At 44.7% G+C, this 21433-nt stretch overlaps 1 protein-coding gene across 1 annotated transcript in view; it reads left to right on the forward strand.

Moving 5' to 3' along the window:
- EFHD1 (EF-hand domain family member D1) overlaps nt 1-19439 on the forward strand; it is a 37674-nt gene extending 18235 nt beyond the window's left edge. Inside the window, exons 2-4 of the mRNA XM_059703571.1 lie at nt 4757-4904; nt 11673-11807; nt 18252-19439. Of these exons, the coding sequence (XP_059559554.1) occupies nt 4757-4904; nt 11673-11807; nt 18252-18386 (418 nt within the window). The 3' untranslated portion in view covers nt 18387-19439. The remainder of the gene's footprint in view (nt 1-4756; nt 4905-11672; nt 11808-18251) is intronic.
- Nucleotides 19440-21433: the final 1994 nt, after the last annotated feature.

Below are 21433 nucleotides of genomic sequence, written 5' to 3' on the forward strand. Positions count from 1 at the left end.
GTCCCCGTGGCCTGTTTGTAAGAGCTCTCCTTTCTCAAGTCTCCTCCTAGTCACCTGTTTTTGCCAGAGAGCTCTTCCTTGTGTTGGCTAAGGCCGCTTCTGTCCTGGCCACGCACAGAGCCCAGTCCTCGCCGTCCTTCGGATAGGTTCCTGGGAAGTAAACACACAATCTGAGGACAGCTCTCTGCTTCCCAGCGCCAGGTGCTCCAGGTTCCTTCTACTCTAATCCTGGTGTGGGGTCTTAAACACCATCCCCCTTCGCGGTGCTCCCCACTGACCAGGCCCATGTCCCCCGGTGTTGGGATCAGCCTGGAGTGGAGCTGACTATTGTGGGCTGGGGAGTACTGCGCCCCCTTTATCCAGGATTTGGAACTTTTCCTTCTCACCATCACGATTTTACCCATGGGTTTTGGGCAGCCCTCAAACTCACTGACGTCTGGCAAATCTCCAAATGTCATTGCACATGCCACTGAGCCCTTTCCTCCAAAACCTGCACCTGAGAAGTGGGCGAGGAGGACTTAGTTTTGTGAGCTTGCCTTTAAAAAAAATTGTGATAAGGTATAAATTTTACTATTTTACTCATTATTAAGTGCAGAGTTTCAGTGGCATTATGTGTATTCACGTTGTTGTGCAACCATCACCACCATCCATCTCCACAATTCTTTTCATTTTGTAAAACTGAAACTCTGTTAACAGTAACAATGAAATAATAGCGCCCCATTCCATTCCCACCACCATTCTACTTTCTGTCTCTGTGAGTCTATTTTAGGTACCTTATATAAGTGGAATCATACAGTATTTGTCCATGTTGTAGCATGTGCCAGAATTTCCTTCCATTTTCTTTTTTTAAAATATGTTTTTATTAATTTTTAGAGAGGAAAGGAGAGGGACAGAGAGAAAGAAACATCAATGAGAGAGATACATCAATTGACTGCCTCCTGCTTGCCCCCTATTGAGGATTGAGCCCGCAACCCAGGCATGTGCTCTGACCAGGAATCGAACCAATGACCTCCTGGTTCATGGGTTGACGGTCAACCAACTGAGCCACACTGGCCAGGCTCTTTCCTTTTTAAAACTGAATAATATTCCACTGTAAGTACACACCACATTTTGTTTATTTAGTCATCCATCAATGGGCATTTGAATTGTTTTCACCTTTGACTATTTTGAATAATGCTGCTATAAACATGTTCGAGTCCCTGCTTTCTTTTTAAAAAAAAAAAAAATTTTTTTTTATTGATTTCAGAGAGGAGGGAAAAGGAAGAAAGAGAGAGAAACATTAATGACGAGAGAGAATCATTGATCAGCTGCCTCCTGCATGCTCTCCACTGGGAATTGAACCTGCAACCTGGGGATGTGCCCTGACCGGGAATCGAACCGTGACCTCCTGGTTCATAGGTTGACGTTCAACCACTGTGCCATGCTTCCGGGCCAAGTCCCTGCTTTCAATACTGTTGGGTGTATACCCAGAAGTGGAATTGCTAGATAATATGAGCTCTTCCTTGCTCTGATATATCCCTGGACATCACCAGTTTGCTGAGATCTTTGGGCCTTGCTTCTGCCCCAGCTTTGTGTCACCAGCAAATGTGATAGTTGGCACCCTTTCTAGGTTGCTCTACACCCAATAGCAAACCCACCTAATTGTATAGGCATCTATGACCTGTTTATCTTTCCCCCAGCAGCCTATATCAGAGGGGCCTTGCTCACCCTGGCAGAGATAACAGGTTAGCCATGGCTTTCTGTTGGACTAGCTTGACAATCTTGTTTCAAAAGCAAATGAACATGTGACTCAGCAATTCCACTCTTGGATATATACCTAAGGGAAATGAAAATGTATGTTTACACAAAAACTTGTCCGTGAGTGTGATAGCAGCATTGTTTATAACCCCAAAGTGGAAACAACTCAAATGTCTATCAACTGATGACTGGATAAATAAAGTATAGTGTGTTTATACAATAGCACATTATTTGGCAATAAATAAAAAGGAATAAAATACCGATTAACATATGCCACAACATGGATGAACCTTGAAAACATTATGCTAAATGAAAGAAACCAGATACAAAAGGTCACATATGGTATGATTTCATTTATCTGAACTGTCCAGATAGGCAAATACATAAAGACAGAAAACAAACTAGCAGTTGCTAGTGTGGGGGAGAGGAGAATGGGAATAACCATACAGATTTATTTTTGGGTGACGAAAATGTTCTGGAATTAAATAGTGATGGTGGCTACACAATCTTGTGAATTCAAATTTTAAAAATGAATTTTATGATATACATTATATCTCAATAAAGCCGTTACTTTAAAAAGAAGTTAAAACCAAGTAAATAAGGCCCTGAATTATATTTATTGAACTGATGGCAATCATTGCTTCCTTTGTAAAGGGCTCAGAAACCATCCTTTGGTAATACTAGATCCTGGACTGGTCCAGCTGTGATTCATATACTCTGCCCCCTTCCTGGAAACCTGGAAGAACCTTGCTCATTCCAGACCTGGAACACCTGTCTTGTCCTTAAGTGTCCCTTGGAGTCACCAGCAGACCGAGGGGTCTCGCCTGCACCCAGTAGCACTTGTACTGTGATTCTTCTAGGCAAGGAGGCAGTGCTTAGTGAGAGCACAGAGCTGCTTGAGTTAGAAGATGCCATGCAGAAGAAGGTCGCATCAGCGAGTTCCAGAGGGGGACAGGCAGTGGGTGTTGTTGGAGATCAGAGGAGGGAAGGGGGCAGCTTCCAGAGTTCTGGGGTATAGAAAGGCCACTGTAGAGAGTCAGGGGTGGGTGGGTGGTGTGTTCCGGGTGGGAGGATTGGCATGAGTCAGCCACTGTGGCTGGAACAGATCATGTTGAGGAGTACGGGCCTGTCTCCAGCCCGACCCCGTGGGCCTCAGAATACCTCCAGCCCACAGAGATGGATTTCTGGTTGCCTACAGGCTGTAATTCCTGGTGGGTGGTGGTGTGGTTCCCAACAATGGTGGGCTTTTGTTGTTAGGTTGGGGGAAGGGTGAGATAGATAGTGAAGAAACCAGATTTTTTTTAATTTAATTTTTTAAAGTGCTAAAATACACATAAAATTTACCATCTTAACCATTAAGTGTGCATTCACATTCTCCTGTAACTATTACCACCATCCGTCTCCAGAAACTTTTTCATATCCCAAACTGAAACTCTAGCCCAGAGATTTTCAACCTTTCTCATCTCATGGCACACATAAACTCATTACTAAAATTCTGTGGCACACAAAAAAAAAAAAAAAATTTTTTTTTTTTTTCCAATCTAACAACAACAACAACAAAAAAATTTAGGTATAACTGTCATTTACACCAGACAGTTACTGTTGTGTTGGTTGTTGTCATTTTTTTTCTTTGACAATTTAAGGGAAAAGAGGTCAGTGCCCCTGATGATATATCAGGTATTGCATGTTTTAAAAACTCTTATGACACACCAGTGTGCCGCTGAACACTGGTTGAAAATAGTGGCTCTAGTCCATTAAACAGTAACTCCTCATTCCCCCACTCCCTGCCAACCACTGTTCTACTTTCTATTGCTATGAATTCTAGATACCTCATCTAAATGTAATTGTGCAGTATTTGTCTTTTGTGTCTGGCTTAATTCAACCCTAGCATAATGTTGTCAAGGTTCATTCATGTCGCAGCATGTATCATAATTTCATACCTTTTTATTGCAAATAATATTCTATTGTATAAATATGCCATATCCCATTGTATGGATATACCACATTTTATTTATCCACTCATTTGTCAATGGATATGTGGGTTGTTTCCACCTTTTGGCCATTATGCATGAATAATGTTTTTTAAAGTAAGAGAGCAAAGAGAGAACTCTGGGCAGCAGGAAATAAGATGGGCTTGAAGGAAGGAGGCCAGGGAGTCTGTGAGAAAATGCTGTAATAGTCCAAGTGTGTAGAGCAGGCAGGTGGAGTGTCAGGAGAAAGCAGAGGCCAGAGGCTAAAGAAGGCCCTACTGGCTGGCCGAGGCATTCTGGAGTAGAGGGCAGGGCTGGATCCCCACGTGGGGTGGCTGGGTTTGTTTCCAGGCAGAGGGATGGGGGGCTCGAGGGACAACCAGCAGAGGTGCTGGCTCTGTGGTTAAAACTCAGACAAGAGGGCAGAGCTGGGACCTCTCTCAGCTGTCCCTCACACAAAAGTGACCATTCAGAACTGGAGACTAGATGAGTGAGCTAGAGGGCAAAGCATAAAGCCAGAGTGCAGTGACCAAGCCTGATTCACGGCCTCGTGCAAGGGCAGGAAGCATAAGCAGGAGACAGAAGGATGAGAGGAGGGGTTGGTGGAAATGGGGGTAGAGAAACCCGAGGGGAGGCTACTGGAATCTCTGGTTGCTCCGTGTGAATGTAGTGGGTCCATGGGGCGCATTCCTGCAGCTCGTCGGTTGTCCAGTATCAGGAGATTCGGTTGATGTTTATTGACAGAAATGGGGGGAATAAAGGTAACCAGGCACATTTTCATCCTCAAGAAATGATGGCCCACTTATCGAGACAAGTCATTAAAACAAACATGTAGTACAAGATCCACTGTGAATCATAGCAGTTCCCAAAGGTGTTTTGAGGAAGGTCGTCCCTTCTGATGCGGTGACCCAGGTGCTGCGAAGCAGGAGGTATTTGAGTTGCTTTTCAACAAGTGAGGCCCAAAAAGATTCACACATTGGGAGAGTGACAGGTGATCTTTCGCCCTGGCTGTGGCATGCCTCATCAGTGTACTTCCTTTGACCCTGCAGGTATGATGCCGGACGGGACGGCTTCATCGACCTGATGGAGCTGAAGCTGATGATGGAGAAGCTGGGGGCCCCCCAGACACACCTGGGCCTGAAAAGCATGATCAAGGAGGTGGATGAGGACTTTGACGGCAAGCTCAGCTTCCGTGAGGTACCTGTGTCCTGCGGTCCTGAGCCCCTGGAGGGGGAGTGTCCCTGAGGGCGCCCTCAGATTTACAGTCTCCTGGAGGACAAATGGCTTGGGCCTCTCTAGAGCAGTGTTTGGATATTTAATCTACAGTTCTGCTTGTAAAAACAGTTTAAGGCGTTAGTGAATCTCAGTTCTGCCATGGGGAGATGCTCAGTAAGGAGACTGAAAGTCAGTTGGCCCTGGCCAGGGAGCTCAGTCGTGTGGAACATTGTCCTGTACACCAGAAGGTGGTGGGTTCGGCCCAGCCAGTGTGGCTCAGTGGTTGAACATCAACCTATGAACTAGGAGGTTGCAGTTTGATTCCATGTCAGGGCACATGTTCAGGATGTGGGCTCAATCCCCAGTAGGAGGTGTGCAGGAGTCAGCCAATCAATGATTCTCTATCAGCATTGATGTTTCTATCTTGCTCTCCATCTCTTTTTCTCTCTGAAATCAATAAAAAATACATATTTTTTAAAAAGGTGACAGGTTCGATTCCCCATCAGGGCACATACTAAGGTTGCGGGTTCAATCCCCTATCAGGGCATATGTGGGAGGCAACCTATCCATGTTTCTCTCTCTCATCAATGCTCTCTCTTTCTCTCCCTTCCTCTCTTTAAAATCAATTGGAAAAAAAAAAAAAAAAAGAAAGTGTGGGTAGGTTAACCTCATTTGGATAAAGTGGTATAAGTATCGAGAAATCTGAAAGGATGTTCACCAAAATGTTCATAGTAGGTATTTCTGGGTACAAAGTTTTGGTGGTTATATAAGTTTATACTTTTAAAAATATATATTAAAAACTTTTCATTTTTATAGTAAGCATTTAAAAATAGTAAAAAAAAAAGAAAAAAGAAAAAAAAAAAGGCTGCTCTGTCCGGTTAGCTCAGTTGGATAGAACATATCCCTAAGATTGTGGGTTCTATCCCCAGTCAGGGCACATATAAGAACCAACCAATGAATGCATAAATAAGTGGAACAACAAATCAATCTCTCTTCTCTTTCATTCTCTCTCTCTCTCTCTCTCTCTCTCTCTCTCTCTCTCTCTCTCTCTCTCTCTTTCTCTCCCTTCCACTCTCTCTCTTAAAGGAATGGTCCTTTTGGCCTTTGAACCCTGAAACTGCAGGCAAAATTTTGTATGTGCAGATGTTTTCCTGATAGAGTGCACACAGCTTCACAGGCTGCCCCCTGTGGGTGATACGGCCATTTCTGTTTGGCAGGTGGGGAGGAGGCTCAAGGCCATTGGGTTCCTCCTGGAGTAAGGATGCAACCCCAGAAGGAAGGGAATTCCATGTCTTACATGTTTGAGTTTTACTGAAAGGCCTCTAGGTGTGTCAGAGTGGCCTGGAATTAGAATAACCTGGGGACAACATCCGGGCTGAAGGCTCGGAGCATTAGCCCACCTGCTGCAGTCTGTTCTCAGGCGTGACTCAGCTGATCCCTCAGGGGCCAGACATAGAGAAGACTGTCCTTCCTGGTGTTTACCCTTGGTTATTCCAGAAACAGTGCAGCGCCAGCATCCTGCTTTCCAATGGTGACTTTGACCGAGTACTGGTCATCTGTCCAGGCTAGATAGGGCCTTGGAGGCTCTTCCTGGGGTCTTTGCAGTTGACTGGCATCCACAAGTCCCTGCCCAGCTGTGATGAAACTGGCCTTGCCTCTCACTGCCCACAAATCAACTCCAGGTTCTTCCATCGCTTCCTTTCTGAACTGGTAGATGTGGAGATGGAAGATCACAGAAAACCTGTGTTGGGCATAACCCCCACAACTAGGATAATCCGGTCCAGCCTTCATTGCAGAGCTGGGAGCTAGAGGGCTGAAAAGGTCAGCATTTGCCTGAAATCAGGCCCCAGCCCATGGCTGGACCTGAGCTGCAGCCTGTATGTCACATGTGTCACTCGACATGGTCGCCTTCCCACCTGTGCCTCCTCCTCCCTCACCTGCCTTTGGTTCATTTATGTCATGCATGTGTGGTACTGGGCACTGACTCTTTCCTACCCGGGTGCCCCTGGGTGTAGAAGGTAAAAGCTTTTGCTTGGTGAAGCTTTGGAGGCAATGCTGGGGAAAGAGCTTCTGTGGCAAAGTTGGGATCTCTGGGGAACAGAAATCGAGAGGGTGTTGAGAGGTCTGTGCAAGTCACCAACTGAGCTAACAAAATCCCTGCCCTGAGTTTTACCAAAGGGCCCCCCAAATTTGCTCTTCCCGGAGTCCAGGATGCTTGGTTAGCTGTGGAGATGCTGGTTTGGCCATTTCCCACAGACGGTGGACAGTAGAGAATTGGACATCTCCAAGGGTTCCATGGTGGGTTTTCAACCTGCCTACAGAGCTCAGTGACCTTTGCATCCATTCCTTTGTCAGTTCGGAGCCCCATATGGTCCCACCTCTAGCAGTTATACCTCCAGAGGTATAGGCTCACTTGCTGTTACCACGCTGAGCTTATGGAGGGAGGTTTGCTGTCAGACCTCAGTCTCACACAAGCTGCAGAACTTCAGCATGTTATTTTCCTTCTGTGCCTCCGTTTTTCTGTCTTAATATGAGAGTGTTGATAGCTTTTCTTCAGGACTGTTGGGGAGAACCAAGTTCTCTTCCTTTGCCTGTATCAGAACTCTTAGTTGTAAGTGATAGGAAGAGAATGCTAACAATGTAAATGAGAAAAATCAAATAACTATTGGTTTGCATGCCTGGGAGATGAAGTAGAAGAAATGCATTAGATACAAGTAACCCAGGGTCATTCTCTTGCCATATCTCGACATCTTGACTGTGCTTTCTTCTGTGTCCACCTCATCTTCTACTTCTACATAGGGCATTGTCCCAGCACCTGCAAGATGGCGGACAGCAGCTCCAAGGCTCAGTGCCCCAGTTTAGCAACCCCAGTGAATAGAGGGCTTCTTTTCATACCAGTCCTAGAGGAAGGCCTCCGATTGGCCCTACTAGGAATGCACGCCCATGTCCTAGACCAGTGATGGCGAACCTTTTGAGCTCGGTGTGTCAGCATTTTGAAAAACCCTAACTTAACTCTGGTGCCGTGTCACATATAGAAATTTTTTGATATTTGCAACCATAGTAAAACAAAGACTTATATTTTTGATATTTATTTTATATATTTAAATGCCATTTAACAAAGAAAAATCAACCAAAAAAATGAGTTCGCGTGTCACCTCTGACACGCGTGTCATAGGTTCGCCATCACTGTCCTAGACCAATCATTGCATTCAGGGGACTGTTATTGGCTAAGGCCAGGTCATATATGTCACAGGGCACCATGGTCAACAGACTTACCATCATCACATGGGACAGGGGTTGCCAGGAAACAAAATTGCTCACATCTTCAGTTCCTTTCTCAAAACCTGGCACTTAGTAGGTGCTTACCTTTCTTTAACTCTCCCAAGCAAGTCACACCCAAGTAAAGCTCTTTGATACAAAAGGTAGGTCTCTGATAAGTATTATTTTGCTGCTTTTCCCAAACATACAAGGAAATTTGTCTTCCTCTTACACCTTTTCATTTCCAGTTATGAAAATAATGCATGTACATTAAGGGCATTTTAGAAAATGGCATACAAGGAACCATTAAAAATGATGATGCAACACAGTGTTTCATGACCAGAGAACAATTGTTGACAATGTAAAAAGTAGGGACAAGCCCTACCCAGTGTGGCTCAGTGGATAAAGCATTGGCATGCAGACTGAAGGGTCCCAGTTCGATTCTGATCAAGGGCACATACCTAGGTATAGGCTTGATCCCCGCACGGGCCTGACCAATCAATGGGACATTGATGTTTCTCTCTCTCTGTCTCTCCTCCTCCCTTCCACTGAAAATGTCCTCAGGTGAGGATTAACAAACAAACCAATATTTAAAAAAGTAAGGACAAAAGCAGATTACTAAACTGTCTGTAAAATATTATTTGCATTTGAGGTTTGTGTGTGTGTGCAGACACACATAAGAAGCGTAAGGATGGAACAAAGTTAGCAGTTCTATCTCTATCCTCACCTGAGGATATATTTTTATTGATTTTAGAAGGAGAGGAAGGAAGGGGGAGAAAGAGAGAGAGAGAGCAACATTGATATGCAAGAGAAACATCGACCGGTTGCCTCCAGTAACCCCGACTGGGGATCAAACCTGCAACCTAGGTATGTGCCCTCACGGGGGATCGAACCTCAACCTTTTAGTGAGAGGGACGATGCTCCAATCAACTGAGCCACCTGGCCGGGGCTACCCTTGACTTTTTTGAGATATCATTTTATAGAATGACTACCCCCTTTTTGATTAAGCCAAGTTTGTTTCTGTTACTTGCAAACTTTGAGCTCTAACTAACTAATATGAAAATATGTTTGCATCTCAAGCTAGAGCCATGAAATTTAAAATTTCCTAAACTTATCAGGAGCATTTTATAGCTTGAATCTGAAATTGCTTTTAGCTTTGACAGTTCTCTGTTTCTTTGTTTTCTGTTTCTCCTTCCCTCCCCCGCTCTTTGCTCATAGCTAGGACACTTTCCAATTCCCCACAACATACCAGTCTTTGTGGACTATAAATAGGAAGACAAACAAGGCTGGGCAGTTAGAGAAATTACCATTCAGGAGTTGGTGATTGTAATAAAATTAAATGAGAATGTCTGGCTTGCTTTCGGAAGGCTGCACATTTTCAGGTTGAGCTGGACTTTTAATCTTCTTTAACTGGCGGGGATGGGGGCCCCTAAGTAATGACAGGGCTCCTCTTGGTCATCTGCTGAGCTGGCAGAGTGAGCATACGAGGCCAGGCTGGGGTCTGCTCTGGGAAAAGACCCACGAGGAATACTTCAAGCCATTCTGTAAACACAGAGGAACGTTGTCATCTCCACTGCGGATGTGAGAGGCCGCCCCAGGGTCACCTGGGTTGTTGCTAGGCTCTGTCTTTCCTGGGTTGCCTCCCTGGGCCCAAGGGAATGGCTGGTGTGGAGAAGCTACCTGCTTTTGTGTGTGCTTTACAGAGCAATGTGTGTGTGTGTGGGGGGGGGGGGGGCGGGCGGCTTCTGTAACTAAATGCTTTAAAGACAGGCAGGGTACCGAGGGACAAGGGACGGATACTTCCCTCCTTCCCTCCTGGAGCGGCTCACATTTGCAGCATTGAAGTCTTTGCTGCTTCCGTCTCTTCTGTGAGAGCCCGGCCACAACCGTCCCCAAACCCCCTTGCCCTCCCCTTCTACTCTTGCGGACCTCACTTCCTTCAACAGGCTTTTTTTCTTTTTCTTTTTACAGCCAATATGTATGTATTAATTCTTTGATAGTACCTGAACTTGACTCTCAGACATATAAAATGAAACACCGAAGTGTCTTTATATTCGGTGATAAAGCTGATATCATATATAGCTTTCATATAAGTATACTTAGTATTTTCCAAGCCTCTGGAGCCAGTGTTTGGGCTCTGATAGTCTGCAGCAAACGGAGTCTTTGCCGGCCTCTAGTGAGAGAGTTTGAAGTTGCGGGTGGATGAACATCGTGTTGCTACTGAGCCTCTGCAAAGCTGCGTGTCCCTGCACATGTTGCTTCATCCATAGCTTTGCATTCAGCAATGACCATAGTGGAGTCAAGACCCCCAAAGCAAGAATTACAAAGAAAGTTTTATTAGCAAGGTTTTTGGGGTGGTGGTGGTAGAGGTTAAAACTTTTTCTTTTTAATATGTTTTTATTGATTTTAGAGAGAGAGGGAAAAAACAACAACAACATAGAGGTTGATTGGCTGCTTCCTGACACCCCCTACTGGGGATCAAGCCTGCAGCCCAGGCATGTGCCCTGACTGGGAATTGAACCTGTCATCCATCCCTGCATGGGGGAATGCTCAACCAACTGAGCCACACTGGCCAGGGTAAGGAGGTTGAAACTTTGACTTAATGAAAGACACTTCTCTCTAGGAATTAAGAGTCTTGGCAGTACAAGACACCCCAGGTGGAATTTGGAGAGCCTGTTGTAGGTGTTTTACCTCTCACTATACTTTAGATAATGTTCTTTTCCCTTGGGAAGCCATTCTCTGGAGAAGAAGGTCATGAAAAAGAACCTGGAATTTCCCTATATTTTAGGTAGCTCATGAAAACCTGGAGGAGCCTCTTTGATGTGGAATGCATAACTCATATTCTTTCCAATGAAAAATAAATGGTAGAAGTTGGGTAGCCATTACTGACAAATACATTCAGAAAAATTCTTTAAAGAAGAGAAGTTAAAAGCCATAAAATTGACTTGGGGGAGAATGACGGAAAGCTGGGGGACCAACCTTTTCAGCTTAGCCTATTTATTTATTTTTAAATGCATTCTACGGAGGCTTTGGCACAGGCTGGCTTTAAAGATTAACTCATTCAGGTCGCATTTTGAATCTGGAAGAAGAAGATGGATTATTCAATAAATGATGTGGGGATTACTAACTAACCATTTGGAGGAAAATAAGGTTAATGATCAACGTCGCATGATAGATCAGAATAAATTTCAGAGATTAAATATTTACATGTTAAAAAAAAAGGGAGTCATAAAAGCAGTAGACAAAAAACATGGGTGATTGTTTCTATAACCCTGGTGGCGAGGAAGGTTTTTCTAAGCACAACACTGGTGAGAAAAGAGAAAAAGTTTGATAGATTTTATGTAAAATTTTTGAAAGTCAAAAATGACCATGAACAAAAGTGGAGAGACAGAGCTATAAGGATTTCTTAGAAAATACTAAGAAAAGTAAGCGATCTAGTGGGGCCGAAGGGGATGGTGTCAATCTCTCAGCGATGTTGACCTTTCCCCACAGTTCCTGCTCATCTTCCACAAGGCCGCTGCAGGGGAGCTGCAGGAGGAAAGTGGGCTGATGGCCCTGGCCAAGCTGTCTGAGATCGATGTTGCCCTGGAGGGCGTCAAAGGTGCCAAGAACTTCTTTGAAGCCAAGGTAGGTGGCTTCTTCCTGTGTGGGACAATCGCCCCCTCCCTGCACCCTGCCCAACAGGAGATCCCGGTTAGTGACTCTCTCATTAACTCCCTCAGGACAAGCTTAAATAGATCGTGTGTGATTGCAGGAGAATGAATGTGTCTGTGTGCAATCTACAAATTAAAAACACAACTGAATGGCACATGCATCAGACTCTGGTTTCAGATTGGGTTACTTGGACAGCTACCTCCATATTTGCATTTTACACACTTGTGTGTAAACAAGTGAATAATGGGGCCAGAGGAGGGAGCCTTGGTGACTTGCCCCAAATTTGCTCCATTGACAGTGTCTGGGAGTGGGGAAGGAATCTGCAGTGCATGGTCTTGAATCTCCTCTGGGTGCTGCCATTCATTCACATGTTCATCCGGCCATTGAACATTTATGGAGAGCCCACCCCTTGCTGGGCACTGTCATTTTCACCTCTGCAGAGCACACCTGCAGAAAGAGAGATCAGGAGAGCCCTCCAAGCCCCCTGTCCACCACAGCAGTGGAGTGCAGTTGGTAAGGCTGCCTCCTCCTGTTAGCTGTCTGTGCCTCAGTTTCCTCATCTTTGCAGTGGGGGGGGGGGGTCAGAGATAATGGGATTGCTGTGAGGATTACAAGAGTTCACATATACGTAAAGTGTTAAGCAAGTACCTGGCTCACTGTGAGTATTCCCTATGTGATACGAGCTGTTGGACTCCTCACCACCCCAGGCCGGAGTCTGCCTCTTGTGCGGTTTTGGCTTACTCTACTAGTCTGCCCAGAGACAAATTGTCCTTGGCAACACATTTCAGCCTGCTCGGGCCCTTAAGCTTGATTATCTTCTCACTTCTCTGTGATGTTGCTTGGAGAAACAGTCCATCATTTTTGTGCCAACATGTAAACTGAATCATGGCGGACTCGGTGCCTGAATCCCTACTGCCATCATCTGATAGTCAGGGGCAGGCCGACCACTCATTGCGCCTTCAACACCAGCATTGTGTGTCCAACCCTGGAAGTGGTTTGGCCCTTCCTTCATGACGTAACATTGATTCAACCCAGTCCCCCTGGCAATGCCTGGCCCCACATTCAGCTCAGGAGATACAGGGGTGTAGTAGATGACACATTTGCCCTGCCCAGGACACGCACTCAGTCTAGTGAGGAAAGCAAACTGTCAGTCTGGATAGAGAGGAGGCAAGGGCTAATTCTGGTGGGAGGGGTCCTCCCCATTCATTGACTGAGTCAACGTATGCAGATCTCTCGTGATACCTTGGGCTGGGGTCGAGGGCTGAGACTCACCTTAGCAGGATGCTCTTTTCACTCCACGGCTGCAGTGTAGTGTGCCGAGTGTTTTTGTCCAAGTCTGTATGAAGTCTCTGGAAACATCTTATCTGGGCATTCAGACCTTTTATAACCTAGATCTGGTCCCCACTCTAGCCTCGTCCACCCCTTGCATGTTTCAAACGCTGCCATGCTTTTCATGACTGGTCCTCAATACTGCTGTGTCCTCTGCCTGGAAGGCCCCATCCAAATGCCTCTTCCTAGAAAACTCTACTCATTCTTTAAGACCCATGTTAAAGAGTTGCCTCCTCTTGGCTGTTTTCCCTGATTGTCCCAGTTGAGAAAGTCTGTCCTCTTCTGCGTGCCTGTATTATGAGTGGAAGTGCTATCATAATTTATTTATTCAAGGGATTATAATTTATTTTGGACACTTTGGGCAAGTACATAAATCAACCCAATTTTTGGAGAGCAGTTTGGATCTAGCTATTAACTTTTGATATTCTTCACCTCTAGAATTCTGCCTATAGGAGTTTGGCCTCAGAGACACTCATGTAAATACACCTTCAGCACCAGCATTGTGTGTCCAACCTTGTCTGTATATAAATATAAATACAGACAAGGGTTTTTTTCCTACAGCACTGTTAGTAATAAAGAAAAATTGGAAATGACTGAAACTTCCATTATCGGAAAATACACCCACAATGTGCACACCCTACAGCCATGGGTATGTATGGACAGATGCCGAAAATGAATTAAGTAAAACAGTTTGTTTGAAACCCCATTTTGTAAGTATTAAATACACCCTGGATAATTACTTCCAAAGCCTTAGTAACACTTGTTGTCTGAGGGGCTTTTTAAATATTTTTGTAATGTTTTATAATTACGGCTGCATTATTTTTATAACCAGGAGAAAAGATGAAAAGAATAACAATAAAATAAAATTTTTTGAGTGTGTTATGTGTACGCATCTGCCTCCCCACCCAGACTCAAAGGCAGGGTAGGTATATTATCTTTATAATTACAGTGCTGGGCATATAATGGCCCTCAATAAACATTTGCTTGAGTGACAAATGCAGGGAATCACCCCTTGAATTTAGGAGAGGGCCATAAAGGAGTTGACGTTTGTGACAGATGTTCAAAGATGAATGGGAACTCACCTTGTAATCAAGGAAGGGAAGGCGTTCCTGCCGTGGGAATGGCAGGAGTGAAGGCTCCAAGGCATGGAGGGTGAGGAGTGTCTGGAGGCTGGCCCTTGTCCACACTGGACACACTTAGACAGGGAGTCTGGGCTCCCCTAGAGACCAGGCCTTCCTCAGCCTACTGAGCACCAGAACCATCTGCAGGCCAGCTTCCCAGTCCCACCCAGATCTACCTGGTTCTCCAGGGTGGGGCCCAGGAAACGTGGACTTGACTCAGCTCTACCGGTGGTTCAGGGCAGAGCCAGGCTTGGAAAGCACAGCTGCCCGTGTGCCAAAGGGTTGTGGGTTCAATTCCCTGTCAAGGGCATGTACCTGGGTTGCAGGTTCACTCCCTGTCCCCAGTTGGGGCATGTCGGGAGGCAACCAGTCAATGTGTCTCTCTCACATCAATGTTTCTCTCTCTCTCTCTCTCTCTTTCTTTTTCTCTCTCCCCTTTCTTGCCTCCCTCCCCTCTCTAAAAATCAATGGGAAAAATAGCCTTGGGTGAGGATTAATAATAATTAAAAAAGGACTGGGATAATGTTTAAAATATTGATATCATAGGTAGACCAAATTAGAAAAATGTGGTCAGTTAGACATCTCAGAGACATTGGTGAAGTTTAACTTTAATAATAACACATTTTAAAATAAAACCATCTTCTTTTTTAAAAAAAATATTTTTATAGCCGAAACCGGTTTGGTTCAGTGGATAGAGCATCGGCCTGCGGACTGAACGGTCCCAGGTTCGATTCCGGTCAAGGGCATGTACCTTGGTTGTGGGCACATCCCCAGTGGGAGATGTGCAGGAGGCGGCTGATCGATGTTTCGCTCTCATCGATGTTTCTAACTCTCTATCTCTCTCCCTTCCTCTCTGTAAAAAATCAATACAATATATTAAAAATAAAAAGATTTAAAAATTATTTTAAAAAATATTTTTATAGGTTTCAGAGGAAGGGAGAGGGAGAGAGAGATAGAAACATCAATGATGAGAGAGAAACCTTGACCGACTGCCTACAGCACGCCCCACACTGGGGATCGAGCCAGTACCCGGGCATGTGCCCTGACTGGGAATTGAACCATGACCTCCTGGTTCACAGGTCAATGCTCAACCACTGAGCCATTCCGGCCCAGCAATAAAACAATATTCTTCAAAGTGATAAAAGAATATTTACTTTTTTATAAATATAAAAACATTCAATAAAATGGTAATATTAAGTAATGTAGCCAAAACCGGTTTGGCTCAGTGGATAGAGCATCAGCCTGCGGACTGAAAGGTCCCAGGTTCGATTCCGGTCAAGGGCATGTACCTGGGTTGCGGGCACATCCCCAGTAGGAGATGTGCAGGAGGCAGCTGATCGATGTTTCTCTCTCATTGATGTTTCTAACTCTCTATCTCTCTCCCTTCCTCTCTGTAAAAAATCAATAAAATATATAAAAAAAAATATTAAGTAATGTAGTATGGGTACAGGAATAAACAAAACAGTTAGTAGAACAGGATAGACAATAATAAAAACAGATCTCCTTCATGTGGGAATCCTATATAATAAAAGCCTAATATGCTAAGTGTTGGGTTGTCCAGTTGGCCTCCAACCAATAAAGCTGCTCAACCGCTCGCTATGACGTGGACTGACCACCAGGGGCAGTCAACTGGTCAACCAGTCGCTATGACATGCACTGACCACCAGGGGCAGATGCTCCAACTAGTAGGTTAGCTTGCTGCTGGGGTCTGGCTAATCGGGACTTGAACCCTCCCATGGTCCTTCCCTGGCTGGCCAACCTCCCGAATCCCTCCCTGGCCCCGATCGTGCACTGGTGGGGTCCCTCACCTGGCCTGCGCCCTCTCGCAATCCAGGACCCCTCCGGGGATGTCGGAGAGCCAGTTTCGGCCCAATCCTGCAGGCCAGGCCGAGGAACCCCACTGGTGCATGAATTCATGCACGGGACCTCTAGTTTAGTATATGAAAAAGATCATTTTTGCCCTACCTGGTTTGGCTCAGAGGTTGGAGCATCAGCCCATGAACTGAAGGGTCCCGTATTCGATTCTGGTCCAGGGCACATACCTCAGTTCCAGGCTTGCTCCCCAGCCCCAGTTGGAGTGCCTGTGGGAGGCAACCAACCGATTTGTCTCTCTCACATTTGCCTCTCTTTCTCCCTCCCTCCCTTACACTCTCTCTAAAAATCAATGAAAAAAAATCCTTGTATGAGGATTAACAACAACAACAAGCTGAATGTGAAGATAAAACCATAAAAGTATTGGAAGGAAATACAGGAAAGTGGGTTTAGAAACTTCTTAAACATGACATGAAATTCCAAAGTCAGAAAGGAAATGGCTGGAAAGCATTGATTGCATCAAAATTTAAGAATATTTGTATGGCTTAAGCTACCTTGAAGTTAAAAGACAAATAAGCCCAGCCGATGTTGCTCAGTGACTTGAGCATCAATCCATGAACCAAGAGAGGTCACCAGTTCGATTCCCAGTCAGAGCACATGCCCAGGTTGCAGGCTTGATCCCTGATGGGGTGTATGCAGGAGGCAGCCAATTGATGGTCCTCTCTCATCGATGTTTCTATCTCTCTCTCCCTCTCCTTTCCACTCTCTCTAAAATCAATAAAAACATATTTTTAAAAAGACAAAGAACTTGGAAATAGTAACTGAAAAATATTAAGAAGAAATTAACACCTACATTATGGAAAGTAAAAAAAAAAAATAGCTGAATAGAAAAAGGAGCAAAGGATACAAATGGGTACTTCACCAAAGAGGAAATAAAAGGTGCCAGTTTACCTATCAGATTGGCAAGTAGGGAGAAGGTTAATTATAAGCCGTGGCAAGGCTGTGGTGAAGTGAGAACCTGTGTTCTATGATGGTGGGGTATAAATGGGAACGGTTGCTTTGGAGAGCAAGTTCACCATCTTTATTAAATAATGTGCATGCCCACCGTGTTTGCAAAGTTTACCTAATTGATGAGACACAGAGAGAAAATCAGTTCTAAGATAGAGGATTTTAAGATGAGTTTACCTGATATTGTATCATTGGAGATAAATTTGATTTTTTAAAAATGGCATTGAATCCCATTCACAAATACAAAGAAAAAAACATGTAATATATGGAAATAAGTTTAGAATGATTTTTTTAGAGAAAACCAAAAATTCTAGTGGGTAACCTAAAAGACCGTAGTGAATAAAAATAGAGGGTTTCAGGGAAAACCTATATTGGAAAGAAATCCCTTTGCCACAGGAGAGTGATACAGCCCCAATCAAAATCCCAGCAGGGAGGTTATTTTGTTGTGAAATAAAAACTGGAAAGCAGCCCAGCTGTTATTGCTCAGTGGTTGAGTATAGACCTATGAACCAGGAGGTCACGGTCCAATTCCTGGTTAGGGCACATGCCTGGGTTGTGGGCTCAATCCCCAGTGTGGGGCAGCAGGAGGCAACTGATCAATGATTCTCTGTCATCATTGATGTTTCTATCTCTTCCTCTCCCTTCCTCTCTGAAATCAATAAAAATATATTTTTTTAAAAAAAGTAGAAGTGGGATATTAAACAGTGTCCTGGAAAAGCAGAGAAGCGGGAAGACCGACCCACAACAGCAAAGTGACTGTGTCCTCGCTACTACCTGGCACACCTGGGAAGACCACGGGGAAGGAGCCTCATGTCACACGGCTCTAGACCAGTGGTTCTCAGCCTTCCTAATGCCGCGACCCTTTAATACGGTTCCTCATGTTGTGGTGACCCCCAATTTCATTGTTACAAATTGAACATTATTAAAGCATAGTGATTAATCACAAAACAATATGTAATTATATATGTGTTTTCCGATGGTCTTAGGCGACCCCTGTGAAAGGGTCGTTCGACCCCCAAAGGGGTCTCGACCCACAGGTTGAGAACCGCTGCTCTAGACAACCAAGTTCTGTTCACTGGGTGCTCCATCTCCTAGGTTCTCTTCCCCTCTCTCACTCTGTTGGTCTGTTTCTGCTGTTTCTCTGCAGGTCCAAGCCTTGGCCTCTGCCAGTAAGTTTGAAGCTGAGCTGAAAGCTGAGCAAGATGAGCGGAAGCGGGAGGAGGAGAAGAGGAGGATCCGCCAGGCAGCCTTCCGGGAGCTCAAGGCCACTTTTAGCACATAGTCGGGTGACCTTGACCTCTGTCTACAGCTGTGCCTCACAGGTGCCCCTGGGAGAGCCGGGCAGGCATCCACACCCCCAACTGATTCCTCGCCCCAACCGGCCTCCACACCCCGTCAAGCAAACGCCTTAGCCTCAGGGCAGCAGGGAGCACCTTCACCCCCAGGTGAGAGAGACCAGCTGTTCCTTGCCTCTCTTTTCCTCCCACGGTTCTCTGCCCTTTCCTGTAGCCAGAATGTGCCTCTGGCCACCTGTGACTTTTCCTTGTTCCTTTTACTCTTCCACATCAACTAGTGGAAACAAATTGTACAGGCACTTCTTCCCCTTGGTGGTCCTTAGAGGAGATGACCCTTGGGGGCTGTGATGTTCATGTTGCCCATTTTCTTGGGTAATTCTCTGCCCCACCCTCCTCCCCTTTGTTTCCCATCGGCTACCCTGTTCTCATTCTTAGCCCGAGCCTGCCAGTGGCCTTTGCATCTTCGCTTGTCTTTTGAGGCAGGTCAAGCTGGACCACTGCCTGTCCTCTCTCCAACAGGGGGCGTGGGATGCTGCCAAGGTGACACAAAATAGTGAAAAGATAAGTTCTGTTCCTCCCATCACGGTTCTCCTGTCCCCTAGCATTTCCCCCAGACCACCTTCATTCATGTCTCCCCATGCCAGCCTTTTTCCCCCACTCTTAAATACTGTGCTACATACCTATAATAATAAAAGAATAATTTAGAAGTTCTATTAATGAGTAGAATTCCCGCTAACTCTGACTCTATGCAAATTATATTACAGTAGACCCCTGACATTCACGAGTGACAAATCTAGAGTCTTGCAAAATCCCAAAGGTCATGTCCACCCTCATCATGTAGAAAGTTTCCAACATCTGCTCCAAGGTGGTGAAGCTGTTCTAAACCTCCAGCACACGTTTTTATAGCTTGTGAGTTCTTGGGATTGTGTACAAATGCCAGGGGTTTGTTGTATTTTTAAAAAATAATTCCTAATGTCATATTTATTCCCTTTTGTAACTGCTGTCTTTACAATAAAGAAAGCATCTGCATTTCTACCTTACAGCTGTTTCTTTTTAAATAAACTGTGCAATTAGACTTTGCCATCACATCATTGTGCTTCTAGACTTCTTTGAATTGGGGGAGAGAGGACGTGTTTTCCTTGGGGCCACTTCCAGCCCAGGCTTCTGTTGGTCACCGAGTCTCTGAAGTCCAGTTAGAAGTGGTAACTAGAGGGTTAGTCTTCACTCCAGGGAATCTGAGCACTGAGGTTGTCTGCCAGCTGCTCTTTCCCATCCCATCACTGAGAATTTTTTCAGCTGCAGGTAAAACCTGTGGCTTAATCTCTCTCTTGCTTACTAGACTCTTGAAACTCTGAGGAGAGCTCACCTTCCCATGTATAATTCCATGGTATTTGGAGGACCTGGTAAGGACTTCGGTCCTAAGAGAATACCCTTAGCTCCCCAGCAAAGATCATTTCTGTTTCTGCACATGCCCAAGACCTATACAATCCTCAGGCATTTTTCTAGGTCAAGTCATCATCCAACCTCCCCACCAGGGTTGCGGTGAACATGAAAAAGGAATGAAGAGACTTATTGTATGATTATACTTATTGGTATTTATCCAAATGAGCCAAGAACCTTTGTCCACACAAAAACCTGCACAAAAATGTTTATAAGCAGCTTTATCCATAATTGCCAAAAGTTGGAAGCAACCAAGATATTCTTCAGTTGGTGAATGGATAACAGTGTCATCACAGTGGAATATTAATTTAGTGATGAAAAGAAATACTCAATAATAAAAAGAAATGAGCTATCAAGCCACAAAAAGATATGAAGAAAACTTAAATGTATATTGCTGACTGAAAGAAGCCAACCCGGAAAGGTTGCATCTACATGATTCCAGCTGCTTGAGATTCTGGAAAAAGCAAAACTATGAAGACAATAAAAAGATCAGTGGTTGTAGGGTGAGGGGCAGGATGAATACATGGCACACAGAGGACTTTTAGGTAGTCAAACTGTGTATGATACTGTAATAGTAGATACGTTCATTGTACAGCTGTCAACACCCATAGAATGTACAAGAACAAGAGTGAACCCTTATGTAAACTATGGATGTTAGTTAATAATAATGCATCAATATGGGCACATCAACTGTAACAAGTGTACAACACTAACACAAGGTGTTAATAATATGGAAAACTGGAGGGGGAGAAGGAAGAGAGGTTTATGGGCATTGGGTACTTCCTGCTAAGTTTTTCTGTAAACCTAAAACTGCTCTAAAAAAAAATAAAGTCTACAATTAAAAAAAAAGAAGGCAGGGTTGGAGGCAACATTGTAATTACTTTCAAACATTCATTTGTTTCTCTTATAACTAGGCCCAAGTGAGAGTTAAAAACCCTTGAGTGCAATAACAGAAAATGTAACACAGGAGGATTTAAGACAAAAAGGGACCCATATTGGGCCATGTAACAGGCCAGAGACAGGACTTCTTGGCCCCATCTTGGTCATGAAGTCCTGCAGATATTCCTTCCATGCCTGTCACCTGCAGTTCCCATCCTTCACCTCCATGGCCGTGGCCTTCATTGGTTGCCCTGCCCTCATGTTGCCCTGATTGTCCACACTACAGCTAGAATAATTCTTATAAGCTGCAAACTGTTTCTAATACCTCTTGATTCTACCTTCCTCTTCACATGGAGTTCTCCCTCTATGTGTGTCTGTGTCCAAATTTCCCTTTTTAAATTTTTATTGATTTTTTTTCTTAGAGAGGGAGGAAGGGAGAGAGAGAGAGAGAGAGAGAGAGAGAGAGAGAGAGAGAGAGAGAGAGAAACATCAATCAGTTGCCTCCCATATGTGCCCTGACCAGGAATCAAACCCTCAACTTTTTGGTGCACAGAATGATGCTCCAACCAAGTCATACCCACGAGGGCTATATTTCCCTTTTTCATAAGGACTCTAGTCACTGAATTAGAGCCCACCCCAATGACCTCATTTTAGCTCAGTTACCTCTTAAAGACCCTATCTCCAAATAATGTGACATTCTAAAGTACATTCTGAG

The sequence above is a fragment of the Myotis daubentonii genome, chromosome 7 (genome assembly GCF_963259705.1).
Source record: "Myotis daubentonii chromosome 7, mMyoDau2.1, whole genome shotgun sequence".
NCBI lineage: Eukaryota > Metazoa > Chordata > Mammalia > Chiroptera > Vespertilionidae > Myotis > Myotis daubentonii.